Source organism: Sciurus carolinensis, chromosome 12 (assembly GCF_902686445.1).
Source record: "Sciurus carolinensis chromosome 12, mSciCar1.2, whole genome shotgun sequence".
Taxonomy (NCBI): Eukaryota; Metazoa; Chordata; class Mammalia; order Rodentia; family Sciuridae; genus Sciurus; species Sciurus carolinensis.
Genome location: NC_062224.1, coordinates 104651595 through 104667040, shown reverse-complemented (window position 1 = coordinate 104667040; position 15446 = coordinate 104651595). Strand labels below are relative to the sequence as shown.

At 41.5% G+C, this 15446-nt stretch overlaps 1 protein-coding gene across 1 annotated transcript in view; it reads right to left on the bottom strand.

Moving 5' to 3' along the window:
* Stx6 (syntaxin 6) overlaps positions 1 to 13546 on the bottom strand; it is a 39804-nt gene extending 26258 nt beyond the window's left edge. Inside the window, exons 1-3 of the mRNA XM_047520686.1 lie at positions 13283 to 13546; positions 3166 to 3335; positions 411 to 505 (exon numbers count right to left, since the gene is read on the bottom strand). Of these exons, the coding sequence (XP_047376642.1) occupies positions 411 to 505; positions 3166 to 3335; positions 13283 to 13317 (300 nt within the window). The 5' untranslated portion in view covers positions 13318 to 13546. The remainder of the gene's footprint in view (positions 1 to 410; positions 506 to 3165; positions 3336 to 13282) is intronic.
* Between the last annotated feature and the right edge of the window lie 1900 nt (positions 13547 to 15446).

Here is a 15446-nt window from a genome sequence, read left to right as displayed (position 1 = left end):
AGAAATAGGAAAACTGGAGGTACAGACATGTAGGATCACACTAGTAATCTTTTCAAAGCCAGCAGCTTATTGTCTCATTTTTGCTCTAATAAGCATGATCATATTAAAAACAGATTATTTTCCTTCAATCAAAGAGAAGCTAATCATGGGAAACTGGCATTTAATTCATACTAAAAAGTGGTCCAGGGGCTGGGGTTGTGGCTCAGTGCTTGCCTGGCATGTGTGAGGCACTGGGTTTGATTCTCAGCCCTGCTATACATAAATAAATAAAAAATAAAGGTTCATTGACAATTAAATATTTCAAAAAAATAGTCGCTCAGAGTCAACCTAATAGTTTACAATTAGGGGAAATGTTTCCAAAGTTTGGCTGTTTCTTACAAAGATAACAACAGTAAGAACATACTCCTTACCCTGACAACTTGCCGAGTACTTGTAATGAAGGCTTTTCTTATACTCAACTCAGTTGCGTCAAGGTTGAATTTTCTAGGATTCGCTTCAACTATGCGTGGGTCATAAAGTTAAGGTAAAGCAATTTCACCATCAAAAACCTAACGAACGACATTTTGTTAAACCACAAAATCCCTCACATGCAAGCAATAAAAACCGGTCAAGCCTTCTGAAAACCATCAACCTGACAATAAGCATTGTCAAACTTCCTCTTCCCATAGCTACTCGAATGCCCGTTTGCCCCACCAGAGATGGCCTGCCAGATCAAACCCTACTGACTGGGTTCACTGCAAATCCTGGGCCAGGATCTTCTTGCTGCTTACCAACATTTTTACTCCTCCTTTTTTGACTTCTGATTTCTTTTCCCATGACAGCTTTTACAAACCTTTCTCAGTTTGCCACTCCAAACCACTTCCCCTTATGCCAAGATCTAATCTAGCAGAATCAAGCCTTCAGGGAAGTTGCCCTTGACTCCCTGCCCTCCAGCCTGGTCCAGCTGCATAAGGTCAGACACTGGAATAGCTCTGTACTTCTTTCTCATAGTCTGCTGTTATGTATTTGTGCTATTATTTGATTAATATCTGTTTCCCACTGGCACTCCTAAGTTCCATGAGGTTTAGTACATTGTTTTACTTATTAATCTAATTTCAGTAACCAATAAAATACCTGGTCCGTAGTATACTCAAGAAATGTTTCCTGAGCTGGGGATGGAGCTCAGTGGTAGAGCACTTACTTGCCTAGCATGCCTGAGGCCCTGAGTTCAATACTCAGCACCTGCCAAAATAAAAGTTTGCTGAACGAAAGATGAAAATCTTTCAAAACTTGTCCTCTTTATCTCACAACTTATCTCCCTCAATCTTTTATCCTTTCCTCCTGTCTCAAGGGAAAAATTATCTCCCTATATCTGTGATTCTGATTCTGTCCCCTCACATTTTATTTTAGGGAACACAATTGTCTTTTAATAATTTAAAAGATATCCAGGGTCATTATTACAAAAATCATGCACTGAATATATTAACTACATATGAACCTATGCTAACAAGTGAGTGATTTTTTACAAAAGCTAGTTTCCTTGATGTTTTTAATCTCACTTAGAGGGGAAAAACTCAGAAATGCAACTGACAAATCTTCCACCTAAAGTTTTCATTAAATGGGATCTCCAATTGAAAAAAGTCACATAATTCAGCTTCAATGGTTCTGTAGTCTGTTAGCCAGATCAGTGGACTTAAAAACATCAATAGCACTAAATTAGCATAACTAGATCTGCTTTTACTAAATGCAATTGCATGGTAACTGTCCAATGGACAGTGGCATTTTAATATCACTTCTTAAACAGAAAGGCTACAAAAATTTTCTTTTGATCTCTAATTAATAACACTAGTCTGTATATAACTCTCTGTAACAATGACTACTAATACTTGTTTTTTTGTTTTTTTTTTTTTACATTGTTGGGGATTGAACCCAGATTATCATGCTAAGCAAGAACTCTTAACACTGACCTACACCTCCAGTTCAAACACCAATACCTTTTAGATGCTTACTATGTGCCAGGCACCATTCTAAGCTCTTTACATGGGAACTTCTTGACAATCCTACAAACTAGATACTCCTGTTATCCTTTCTAATGAAGAAAAAAAACTAAAGCACTGAGAAGTTTTGCAGTATGCCCAATATGCCGAAAGCCACAGTCAGACTGCTTGTGATACTGTAATATAATAAGAGTACTTGGTCTCTGTTCCTGGTTACTGGTTCACAGCTCCTAAAACCCTTGGAATCTCTGGAGTAATAAAGGTCACTGTATATGTTAATGAGGTGACTGATAGCTGGCAGTTTCTAGATAGCATTGGGAAGAGGGCTGGTCACAAGGGAACAAACTGATTAGAGGGCAGAAACTTTCAGCCCCATCCCCCACCACCTCCGGGGAGGGGAAAAGGGCTGAAGAGTGAGTGATCGCCAGTGGCCATGTAATCAATCATTATGTAATGAAGCGTCCATAAAACTCCAAATGGACAGGGTTGGGAGCTTCCAGGGAGCTGAATGTGTGGAGATTCCTGGAGGGCAGTACCTCCACGCCCACACTTCACCCTACAAAGTTCTTCCACCTGGCTGTTATCTGTGTGTTCTAATATCCTTTATAATAAATGGGTGAGCATAAAGTGTTTTCCTGAATTCTGGGAGCCGCTCTAGGAAATTAACCAAACTCCAATGGAAGTGGGGGTCAGAAGCACAGGTCAGACGTGGAGCTTGTGAGTTGCACCTGAGGTGGGGACAGTCTTGTGGGGCGGAACTCTCAACCTGTGGATCTGATGCTATCTGCAGGTGAACAGTGTCAGAGTTGAAGTGCAGTGCAGTAACCCACTGGCGTCTTCTGGCTTGGTGTGCTGGGAAAAACTCCCATCTGTGTGGTGTCAGGAATACTCTACTAAGTGTGCAAGTAGTACACTGTGGCGCTACCAGCAGTCTCACTTCAGGGTCCAAAAGTCAGGACCACTGCACTACGCTGCCTTCACGTTGTGGAATTTGTCATGTGCTGTAGAAGAATTGGTCTGCTTACCTTGGCTGACAGGCAATTATTTTAAATGTGTCATGCTACAAATAAGAGCCACGTCAACTGATAATTGGAAATGTCTCACTGATATAGTAGAGACATCTGGATAAAAACCTGCCTGTTTGTCTCTTCATGAGTGCAAACGATGCAGACACCACGGAAAAGGATATTGATGGTCTCGTCAAGGTCCTCCAGATCCCACTCTATGCTTCGGAGGTTGTTTCTCAGCTCGTTGGTGGTCCAGTCGATCTCTTCCCTTGTTGCTGCAGAGGGGTCCTGGAGAAGCTCTGTCCATCTCTGAAACAACCCCTGGGCAGTGTTGACTGCTTTCTGTACCTCTCTGCAATCAAGATGAAGGGAAAGGAAAATTGCAAACAACATATGTCATGAAGAAGTTCCTGGGTGACTGAAGTTAGCATGTAGCACCAAACACCATCCTCAGCAACCACCATTCCCACGGAAGGAGGCTCTTCGGGCGCAAATACCAAAGTTGAAATACACAAACTCAGTATTATATTCTCAGCTGATGCTCAGAATAAAATAGCCATTATTTAAGCAGCTACAATTCCAAGTTGTTGGAGGACACATTTAATTTTTCTCTGAAAAGATTACACTTATAAGTAACACAAAGATGCAATCCTGCAAATTAACTGAAGGGTCATTAATATCCCTACATTCTTCCATGTGGGTGATAGTACTTTATATTCAGATTAAAAAGTTCTTGTACAACCTTTCTTTTCTTAGGGTGGAAAGGGGGGGAGAATGTTTCTTTTATACAGCTTGTATTTTACAGGTTAAGTATTTTAGTCTGAGACATTTTTAAACCCAAAATTTCATAGATTTCCAAACATTATTAGCTTTAAATACATCTATTTTCCTGGAATAAGAAATGTTATATAACAGATTAGTATTTTTACTGTTTAGAGTGTGAGACTAGGCTAGTAAGTGCTATGAACTTAATGATTTTAGGTTAGATATAGTTGCAAGATTTTACAAAATACCCTTCCCATAGGCCAATATCCACCATTTAAATGTTATATTCTAACACTACCGCATTAAAAAACCGAAGAGAATCGTTTTAGAATCATATGGTTTCTCATGCACAAACTTATAACCCCACTGTTTCCAAACTAAGAGAACTGCTTTGATCCTCCTACAATTTCTCCACCAATTCTTCTGGAACAAACAGCACAAAAATGTGTTCTAGCTGATTGGGGTATCTATTGTCTGTGGTTTTACGACAGAATTTGCATGCATCTTCTTCCCTCTGACATTTCAAAAACCAGAAAAGACAAAGCACTAGTAAAAATTTTAAAAAGCATCTTACAATATTTAGGTCTATGGTGTACTTACAAGCGCTGAAAGGCTGAACGTTAAAGAATTGCTAGTGGACCTGGACAGAATAAATCAGTGTACTACATGGCCAACAGTGCACCTACCAAGGATGTCCACATCTAGTTTATGGACTAGGCAGTCCTCTCAACTATTCCTCTCAAGTCAGCCTCCAGACTTTCAGTGCTGATGATAAACTCCATTTAAGACAAAATGGAAGAGAAATAAGTAAGATGTAAATCGACTATCTTTACTCTTTATTGAAGTTTCTTGTCAATTTGGTAGAAAATGAGGATGGTATCCCATATGCAAAGTATTTGGTTTATATTTAAGAATTTAGTATCTATGATAATGAAAGACAAAGAGTTATAGAAGTATCTATAAAGACATCTCATTTTAAAGAATATAAAATTTCTCAATTCTGTAAACACAAAGTCCTTTTTAAGAACTAGAAGCCTCAAACCAAGAAAACCTGTCTTGGGCATACCATATTCTCCACCACCAGTAGGCGATTTATGACAAGGCTGGAATTAAATTCCAAGTAGCTGTCTATAAACTTTTTGGTCTCAGGATTCCCCTTCATTCTTCCTCTACATTCCAAAGAACTTAGACTGATATGGGTTTTATCTGTTGCTATTTACCATATTGGAAATTGAAACAAATATTTAAAACATTCATCAATTAATTTAAAATAAATCAATGTATTAAAATAATGTTTTATAAAAAGCTATCTGAAACCTAAATATAGTGAGAAGAGTTGGTGCTGTTTTACATTTTTACAAATTTATTTAATACATGGCAACTGTATTCTCATACCTGTTTCTACTTTCAGTCTTTTTTCCCCCCCAGTACTGGGGATTGACCCCAGGGCCTTGTGCATGCTAGGTAAGCACACTATGCGTTCAGTCTTTTGATGTACTTTTGGCTGGAGCATACACGATGAGAATTCAGCCTCTCATAAACAGGTGAACAGGGAGAAATACTTTAGCAATCTTTAAAGATAACTGGATTTTTTTAAAGGTATACCAAAATTTGACAAATGGTAGTTTCTTAAAGGTTGGTTGCAATTTGGAACCTGACACTGTACTAAAGAACTTTTTGAATTCTCACAGATTATATTCCATTTGTCTATCTTCTACTTTGAATGGATCTTTCACCCATTGATGATTTTGTAACATGATGTACTGTTTGAAAACTATTTGTTTACTGAGCTTTGAAGATTCATTTCATATACAAAATCCAAATCATTGTTACCATCACTCAATCTCCTCAGAAGAACCTAATTACTGGGAGTCTGCAAGATCACAGCCTCCCAAAATTCTGTGTCTTTTTTTAAAGGCTCTAATTTTACCATTGGTAAAAATGCTGTCAGTTGTTTCCCATGAAGTGGTTAAGTTCATTAATTTTTCAAAAAAAAAAAATCTCAAGAATATTTAGGATAATTTGGAGATATGAGAAAACACGTAAATCTCAATAACTGCTGTCATTCATTCTTCCAAGTAAAAATAAGATTCTGTTGGGGGGAAAACAGCTGTTTCAGTTCACAAGTCAACCAAAAAAAGTTTCTCCTAGAGACAACCATTATATTTCACAATACAGAAAAAAATGCTTCAAGCACATTTCCATTTAGCCATACAGAACATTAAAATGTGTACTAAGGGGAAAATACCTGCAATCTCACAAATGACCTGTATTCAGAACATATATGTTTTAAAACAAACTCAAAACTAACAAGAGAACAATTAAAAAAATGGACAAAATATTTAAGTCACTTTACCAAAGACATAAGTATAACAAATAAGCACCTGAAAAGATGTCCAATATCACTGTCATTAGGAAACGCAAATTAAATCCTCAGTGAGATTCCACTATATATTTAGAACAGTTAAAAGATATATTGCGTGTAAGATTGTGGGATAGTTGGAAAAAGGAAAGGCCCACAGTGGAAATGATGGTTAAAGATATCTTAATAAAGGAATGGGGCCTCAAATAGGACCTTAAAAGAAGAGTCTGCTTTTCAGGCTGGGGAAGCATCTGAGCAGGCCACGGCCAGCAGTGAGCAAGGCGAAGGTGGGAGTAAGAGCTGGCAACTGACTCAGAATCACAGGCCTCACTGCTGACAATATCAAGTGCTGGAAAGGTGGTGGGTTAGCTGGAACCCTGGGGGGCATGCAAACTCTCACCAACACTGGAAAAAGGTTGCCTGTTTCTCAAAATGAAACATGCACTTCCCACAGGGCGCAACAATCATACTCCCAGGTGACATGAGAACATGTTCACACAACCGCTGTAAAGTTCTACAGTAGCCTGCTCATTAACAGCCCAAACTTGAAAACAGCACCAGTGTCCTTAACTAACGAGTGGCCCATCTGTACAGGGGAATGCTACTCAGCAAACGCTTCCCCTTTGTTTCTGGGTTTTCTAGCAGTTTCCTCTCCCCTCTCCCTCCACTTGATCCCACTACTTCTCAGCATCCTCAGGCTTGGCTCCTGGGCGCTCATCAGCACTCACAGGTCCAAAGCACTTCTTTTAGGTTGATGACTCCCCAACCACATTTCCAACCCTAACCACTCACCCAGGATTAATTCCTGTATTTTCATTCCCTGAGGAACATTCTATTTGCCTAAAATCAAACTAATCACAGCCTACCTACAAGAAAAGCAGGTATTTAAACATGCAAACAAAACCAAAATAAAAAAGAAAGATCTGCTTCCCTCTCTACCAGTACCACCATTTTCCAAGCTTCAAAACTCGTCTAGATGAGAGCCTGCTTTGACGCCTCCTTCCAATTCTCACCTTGCACAACCTCTACTTAAGCCCAATCACTAGATCTTTAGATCTGGAAGGAACTTTCAAGATAACCTAGCCTGGACTCACTGAACAAATAAGAGACCTGGGGCTCAGACATCTTGGCTGCTTGCCTCAAGTTCTTCTGACCCTGAGTTTGAGAGGCATTCCACTATTAAGACCTATTTAATCCCATTTTTGCAAAGCCTCCAGACAAATCTATTTTCCTAGTGAAATCAGAGGATCTGGGTCTGAGTCCTTGAAAGGTGATTATAAGCCCATGAGTAGTAACTGCTAGCTAAAAAAAATGCCTCCAGCAGGGCACAACAGGTGTGCCTGTGATTCTGAGTCAGTTGCCAGCTCTTACTCCCACCTTCGCCTTGTTCACTGCTGGCCGTGGCCTGCTCAGATGCTTCCCTAGCCTGAAAAGAAGACACTTCCTTTAAGGCCCAGTTTGAGGCCCCATTCCTTTACTAAGATATCTTTAACCATCATTTCCACTGTGGGCCTTTCCTTTTTCCAACTATTCCAAAATCTTACACACAATATACCTTTCACATATCCTGGTTAAACTACACTTTCAGGAGCCAAATGTAATACCGGGCAGTTGATAAACGTATAATGAGTGCTTGAAAGGTTGTTTCACAATGAAACATCTGATTCTACTGGAACAATATTGTCGATAAAAGTGACAATACTGAATGTGAAGGAAATGCATGATGTCTGCCCTCATGCAGCTCATAATTCAGTATCAGGAAAGCAAGATACACAGAAAAGAGAGAGAATACAACATACACCATCTTGCTTAACTGCTTATTTACATCATTATTTCAACACTGATCCACGGCCAGAACCCAGAAATAAAACTGTACTTGTCAGGCACACAAAGCCCCCAAAGCAGCAAAATGTCAAGGAGGCCCACATCCATGCCTTTTATCAACAGGACAGGCTCACTGGGAACAACACGGTCATGCACCCACATGATGTTCTGGTTAAGAACAGACAGCACATGTGACAGTGGTCCTGTAATTATGGCCCAGGGAGGTTGTAGCACCTTGGTTTTCTGAAGTACACCTATCATGTCTGCACAATAGCGAGTCATTTCTCAGAACGTATCCCCATTGTTAAGCAACTCAGGACTGCACTCTTGTATCTGAACAAACTCGATTATGTGGTTTTCTTTGTGGCTTGTTATTAGAAACTGCAAATTCTCAAGGGCTAAATGTTAAAGTTACAAGATCAAAAATTCAAAATGGGTTCACTCATGAAACACTGAATAGTTCTTACGGAACACAAAGATGAAAACAAGAATCAAAAATGGAATTTTTCATTTAGCAATTTCTCAAAAATTTCTTAAATACAGATTAATTAAAAATGAGAACCCCTCTCCTGGCAAAGAAATAAGGGAAATAGTCCCCTTAAACAGTCTGAGGAGAAAGGGAGGGTGTATTGTAGAGGGTAGTTTGATGATATGCATCTAAAGTTTTGTTGTGCATGCCCTCTGAATGAGCAATTACGCTCTACTAGGAATATAGGCTATGAAAACAATCAGAAGCAGCAATAAAGACCTATAATAAGTGGTTTACCACCACATTAATTGCTAATAATGAAAAATTAGAAGCATAAACGTCCATACTAAAAGATAAATTATAGTTATGTCAAAATATAACAGTAATTAAAAGATCCCTCCAAGATCATAAAGTGATATATAATATATAATCCCAATTTCTAAACTAATTAGTAATACACACACACACACACACACACACACATATCCTGACCTTTTCACTTTCCACAAGTTTATAAACTTGAAGTAGTTTTTTTTACTAAGTGTAACTTTCTTCATTATAAAATGATAATAATAATAGTACCCATATTATAAGAATGATAAAGCAATCCTGGATTAAGAATGTAGCTCAATGGTAGAGTACACACCTGGCACGTGTAAGGCCCTTAAGCTGGATTTCCAGACAACACACACACACACACACACACACACTCACGGCAATCCCTGTTTTGGGATTTTGCTCTGAACAAGGCACTGAAAATGTCAAAACCTCTCAAAAGGACCTTTAAACACTCAGGCACTAATCACTGCACGTTTAAAGCACAACAGCTATCTCCTTTTTAATTTTTCCAATTTTATATTCTTAAAACCCTAATTTCATGTCATTTTCCTGCTCCAAAAATCTCTAATGGCCTCAAGATGAGATTCTCCTCAGGTTAACATAACTTGACCCTATTCTAGTTGTACTATGAAGTTACTAACAGTTTGAATGGAATTAGGCTGTTCATATGTGACTCCTGGGCCCACTTGGCTGTGTGACCCAGGGCCAGCAAGTTAACCCCAGTATGCTTTCTCAGTTCCTCCTCTCTAAAATGGCAGGTATATCCTTACAAAGTGAAAATCCACATAAAGTGCTTCTTTCAGCACATAATGCCTGGTCCAGAGATGCATCCTTTAAATGTTAGATATTATTCTTACTTTGCCCCCAAAATACCTACTCCACTGGGCTGCTCCCCTCGTGGCCTCTGCTGGGTGTGTTCCCACCCATGAAACCCCACTCCTTCACCCCCAACACTGACAGAGTACACACGCAACACTTACGCTATACATTCAAGGTGCTAGGCTGGAAATACAGGAAAAACAAACAGTCCCAATCCTCAACCTCACAGTCTAGTAAGGAAAGACAGCCAAAGAGAGGTGCAATGTGTCACAGACGCCAAGGGAAGCCCTTCCTGGAGGCAGTGGAGACGTGCTGAATCCTGAAAGCTGAGTGGGTGAATCAGGCAGTGGGTGCCTGTGGAGTAAGAGCACCCAGTATTGCAGGCATAGTCACCAAGGCAGGCACAGTCCCCGAAGGGAGTCTGGCACTGCTGACCTGACACACTGAGGCTGAGGGTGAGCAGAGGGTGAGCAGAGGGAGTGCAGGCTGGAGAAGAGGCGGCCTCAGGGACATCTCCAAGCCTCTGCACTTTCTTCTGTAGGCAACAGGCTGCCACTAAATGACATTAAGTAGGGTGTGGCTGCTTGGGTTGAGAAAGGCTACTTTGTGCTCTCCAACACTGAAGCCACAAAATAATGACTGACTTAAATTGTAGCTAGTGAGACTGAGGAACTAAAATTTAATTCTAATCTATTTAAATTTAAAAACTGACATGCAATTCAGTTGCTAGAAAACTATGGTGTATAAGGTATGTGAATTTACCTTTTCAACTGTGACTAATGAACTCTACATGTTCAAATGTTTCTTTTTTCTTTCTTTCTTTCTTTCTTTTTTTTTTTTGTGGTACCAGGGAATGAACCCAGAAGCACTTAACCACTGAGCCACGTCCCCAACCCATTTTATTTTTTATTTAAAGACAGGGTCTCACTTAGTTACTTAGAGCCTTGCTAAGTTGCTGAGGCTGGTTTTGAACTTGTGATCCTCCTGCCTCAACTTCCCGAGCCGCTGGGATTACAGGTGTATGCCACCACACCCAGCCAGACCAGTATTTCTGATGAAAATTTAACATCCAAATTGAAATGAGATGTAAATGTACAGTAACACAATTGATTTCAAAGATAGTACAAAAAAGTAAAATATTTCATTAATAATCTTATACTAATCACGTTGAAATAATATCTTGAATATATTAAAGAAGGCAGTAACATTAATTTCACCTGTTTCTTTTTACTTTTTCCCCCTTAAAAATTCCTGCCCAGGAATGATCTTCATGTCAGCCTCCTGAGGAGCTGGGATTACAAGCACCCTGCCTCTTTTTACTATTTAACGTAGCTACCAGAAAATGTAAAATAACATATAGCTTGCATTATATTTCTACTGAACACAACTGATCAAATAAATCCAAAAGGCCCAGCACAGTGGTGCAAGACTGAAATCCCACTGGCTCAGGAGACTGAAGCAGGAGGATCACAAGTTCAAAGTCAGTCTCAGCAACTTAGTGAGCCCTTGTCTCACAATAAAAAAATAAGAAACAGGCTGGGGATGTGGTTCAGTGGTTTAGCACCCCTGGGTTCATCCCTAATACAAATAATAATAATAATAAAATAAAAATCCAAGGGCAGAGGAAAGAGACTCGAAGCAGGAAGACCAATCATAAGCCTCTTTCATGAGTGCTCCAATAAATTCTGCCCACCTTCAAAACCTAACTCGAGATCTACTACAATTCCAAAAGTGTTTCCCATCATGACAATTCCTAAGAAGCTGCCTTTCTCTGAAGCCTTAGAATGTTTCTCATCTGTGGTACTCACTACTGCCCTTAATCATTTACCACCTGTCATTTTAACTTAATTTTGGGGTGATCTGTTCCTCAGATTAGACTAGAAGCTCCTATCTAAAGGTCATAATTTAGGCACCATTAGTGTTTCCACATTGTGTAATGCATTTCAATACTTTAAACAGAAGCAACACAGAGCTCCCCAGATGTGCCATCACACAAACATCTGGAGACAACCTTGTGGCTGACTTTACCTTTCCACAATAGAAAATAGTGAGACTCTCTTTTCCTTCAGGTACCTTAAGCTAAGATGATACAAATGTCAACCAAAAAACCAAGCCTGTGTTCCACTAAAGCAGTGATATCTAACAAGGAAGCAAACATTGATAGACTGTACTGGATACTATCAGGAAAAAAATGCCGAGATGACAGAGCAATTAGGGTTTTCACAAATTCCAAAGTAAAAAAACAAAAAAATTTCTTATCTCTGATCTCCACTGCCAAAGATAACTTTTGCATCCTAAGCATTAAAAACTTCCAACACTCACCTTTAAATTTTAAAACTTAACCCCCAAATCAAATCTTCTAATAAATAACACTTCCCAGGTAGGAACCATATATTATTTGTGATTCTACAACTTGCCATCTTTCCAATTTAAATTAAAGTAAGGTGAAGGAAAAAAAAAAAAAACTTTCTGGCGAAATGTTAAGAAATAGTAGGAATACATTTTACTGTATCATGAATAATGAAGTATTTCACCTATAGTACCAATGAAATTTGGGGGGAACCCTTAAATACCAGGCATATAGTTGATTTCAAAAACTTAACAGGTCAGCTTTTACTAGTACAGAAATAGGAAGCTAGTAGCAACTAGTTGAAAACAAGGAACACTATGGTTATTAGTAATCCTCTTCTGAGACTGTAACAACTTTGCAGTTGTCAGATTTTTTAGGTTTGACATTCAAAACACAAAGCTAACGAGTTATTAGAAATAAACTGTGACAAGAGAACGGATCTTTCTTGAATTTGTTTAATGGCTACAAAGTTGTTACAACAAAGTGCAATTGAAGTTTCTATCTTCAACAACCTGGCAATCAAAGATGGAATCAGGACAGCTCCCAGGGAAAAATAAGGCAGTTATATTCCGAAAAACAGAATAAGAGGTGGGGGAAACCTGTCAAATGGCCTGGACAAAATCAAGGAGTTAAAATGAAACACTCATTTCCTTTAGAACTGTGGGAAAATCCCGGTTGCTCACAGAAAGCTGAGGAAAGTTTAGTTTGGCTGGTGTCATTTTGTTTTCTTTCCAACATCAGCACCGAATGTGAAGGGCTGCTTTCCTCCCCTCACATTACTCAGTGAAAACTCCCCCACTGAACTGAGCAGTCTTCCGGAGCAGTGCTCCCCAGCCTCCCAGATCAACAGCCGCCCCCGCCAGGCTCCCAGCAAACGTGCTCAGACGCCTCTGGGCATGTTGTGGTCTGGCCGGTCTGCGGGCGAGCGCTCCAAACTCAATGGACAATGGAGCTCACCTACGTCCACGCGAACTACAAAGCTCGGGAGGGCCATTTCCCTTTTCCTGCCCAGATGCTGTTTTCCCTCCTTCGAAGCTGGATCCGGGGCTCGGCGACAGCCCCCAGTCCTCTTTCCACACCTGCGGAGCTCCTGAACCTCTAGATCCCCAAATAAGTTACACCGCAGCGCACAGTCCAAAAGGGGACCCCCGCCCGGGTGCCTGGTTGGGGGCACGGGTTCCACAATCCAGCTAGGGCGAGGAGGGGATGTCGCTGGACGCCTGGTCATGGCCTTCAAGGCTACCCTCCCCTGTCCCCTCGCCAGCCTTAACTTAGTCCCCTTTCCCTACAGCAAGAAGACGGGGGAGGCACGGGTGGACAGCACCTCCACCGCAACCTCCTCCTCCAGTGGAGCCCTCGGCCAACACTCACCCTTTCACCACAAAGAAGGGGTCCTCCATGGACATGGCGTCCCGGCCCCCGGCCGCCTCCGCCACTCCACACACAGGGCGCCCGCGCCCTTCTGGCCTCCCTCCGCCCACCCACCGGCCTCCAGCAGTTGTCGGCGCCTCGGCCTGGGGTACCCTGAACAGCGGGCGCGCGCGCAGCCTGAGGTTGCCCGGACCGCCGCTGGTCCAGCACTGGGTCTGCACAGCCGGTCGAATCCCCGACTCCGGCGCCGGCCCCCGCTGCAGCCTCCTCCCCCGGCTCCTCCCGGCGCGTCCGCAGGCCCGACCCCGCCCCCTGGACCTTCAGCCGCCGCCAATCGCGAACGCCGTCTCAGTTCCATTTCCGCACCCGCGCTCACGTGACCAACGCAGGCCCCGCCCCTCATCGGCGGGCCGGGGCCTGCGTCACGCGGCTCTGGGGGCTGGGCTCTAGGCTGGTGGGGCGGTTTTCTCCCGCTTCTCAGCTCCTGCTTGAGCAAGGAAGCACTGCCTGATCCCTCAGACTGAGGCACTCAGGTTTTCAGGAAAACCTGTGTCTGGTTTGCATAATCCTTTTGCCTTTCCTCTGCTTCTAATACTTGATTTAGAACATACGTGCTTTATAAATCCTTGTCATCCTCGACTTCTAATAAAGCACTCTAAGACACTGAATGATCATGATGAAGCTACACAACTCTTATGTAGGTCATGCAGTGTGCTGAAAGGTTTTATATGCATCATCTCAATACTCTTGCGGGGAAGGTATTATTATTCTCATTTTGTAGGTGAGAAAGTAAGTTCAGAAAGGTTTCAAGATCTGTGGTCATACAAGCTGGACAAGCCAGAATCGCAGAGTCCGTGCATTTTCCACCAGATGAGGTATATGTATTCTTTGGCAGTACATTCTGCCAATGACCGCTTGAGTTAGTTTTTCGTACAACCTGTGGTGTTTCCCAGGAGACAGCACCTTTGAGAGACAAAGAAAGGGGCCAGGTATGGTAGCTGCCTCTCAGCTGTGAGTCAAGACGTTCCAGAAAGCATTTTGTCCAGAATGATAAGCCAATTCATATGTTAGATGTGAGTTTGTGGTTGGGGGTTGGGGACTTGAATTGCTGACAATCACTGAGCTGTTATGGTGCATTAGGCAGGTTTCTAAGTGTTATCTCCGTTGCTCTCACAATGAGGTAATTACTGTTATTTATGAATGAGGAATTTGAGACTGGGAGGTTAAGTGACTTGCCCAAGGTCAGTAGTCTCTTTGGAGCTGGCAGAGTACACAGAATCAGACAAACACCATTGGAACCTGCATTCTATCCCTCAATTCCTTGTCTTCTAAGTGTAATAATAATATTGATCTCATGGATTATTATAAAGGTTAAATAAAACAATGCATGTAAATCTTGAGGTCCCAGAGGAAGGAGGTAGTGAAGTCAAGGACACCAGTCCAGAAGCTGCTGTGGTTATTTGGCCTGAAATGATGAGGACCAGACCAGGATGATAGCAGTTGAGAACAGAGGAAAAAGAGTGAATCTGAAATATGTTTCCAAAGAAAAACAAAACAAAGCACCTAAACTTGGAGGAATGAAGAGGTTGGGGAGCAAAGAGAAGAAAAGAGATGAAAGTCAAAGAGTTTAGGTTTCTCTAAGGCCTTGGAGGAGTAGGGAGGCAAGTGTGGGGAAAGGAAGCTTATGGAAAAGAATTGCTTAATTTGGCTATGGATGTAGGGGAAACTGAAAAGGGATGCTCATTCATTCATCAAACACATATAAATTGAGGGACAGATGAGTACAGAGATTAAGAGCCACACTTGGAACCCGATTGTTTGAATTTAAATCCCAGTTCTGCTACTTCCTGATGTGTCTTGGGCCAGCTGCTTAATCTTCCCTCTGTCCTGGACTGTGAAATGGACACCCATAGTAACAACACCTTCCTCATTGGGGGATCACGTGTTGTGCTCCAACACTGTTCCAGGCACCGAGGACACAGAGATGAGTAAGGCTAGGTCCCTGACTTCAAGGAACTCTCAGACCAGTGGGAGAGACCATAGTTGAACACAATGAGAGAAGTGCACTGGTTGCCATAGAAACACAACCACAGATACTGGGATACAAGAAACATGACATGGATCGTGACTGACTGGTTCCTAAACAGTGATTAGAGGAAGCCAG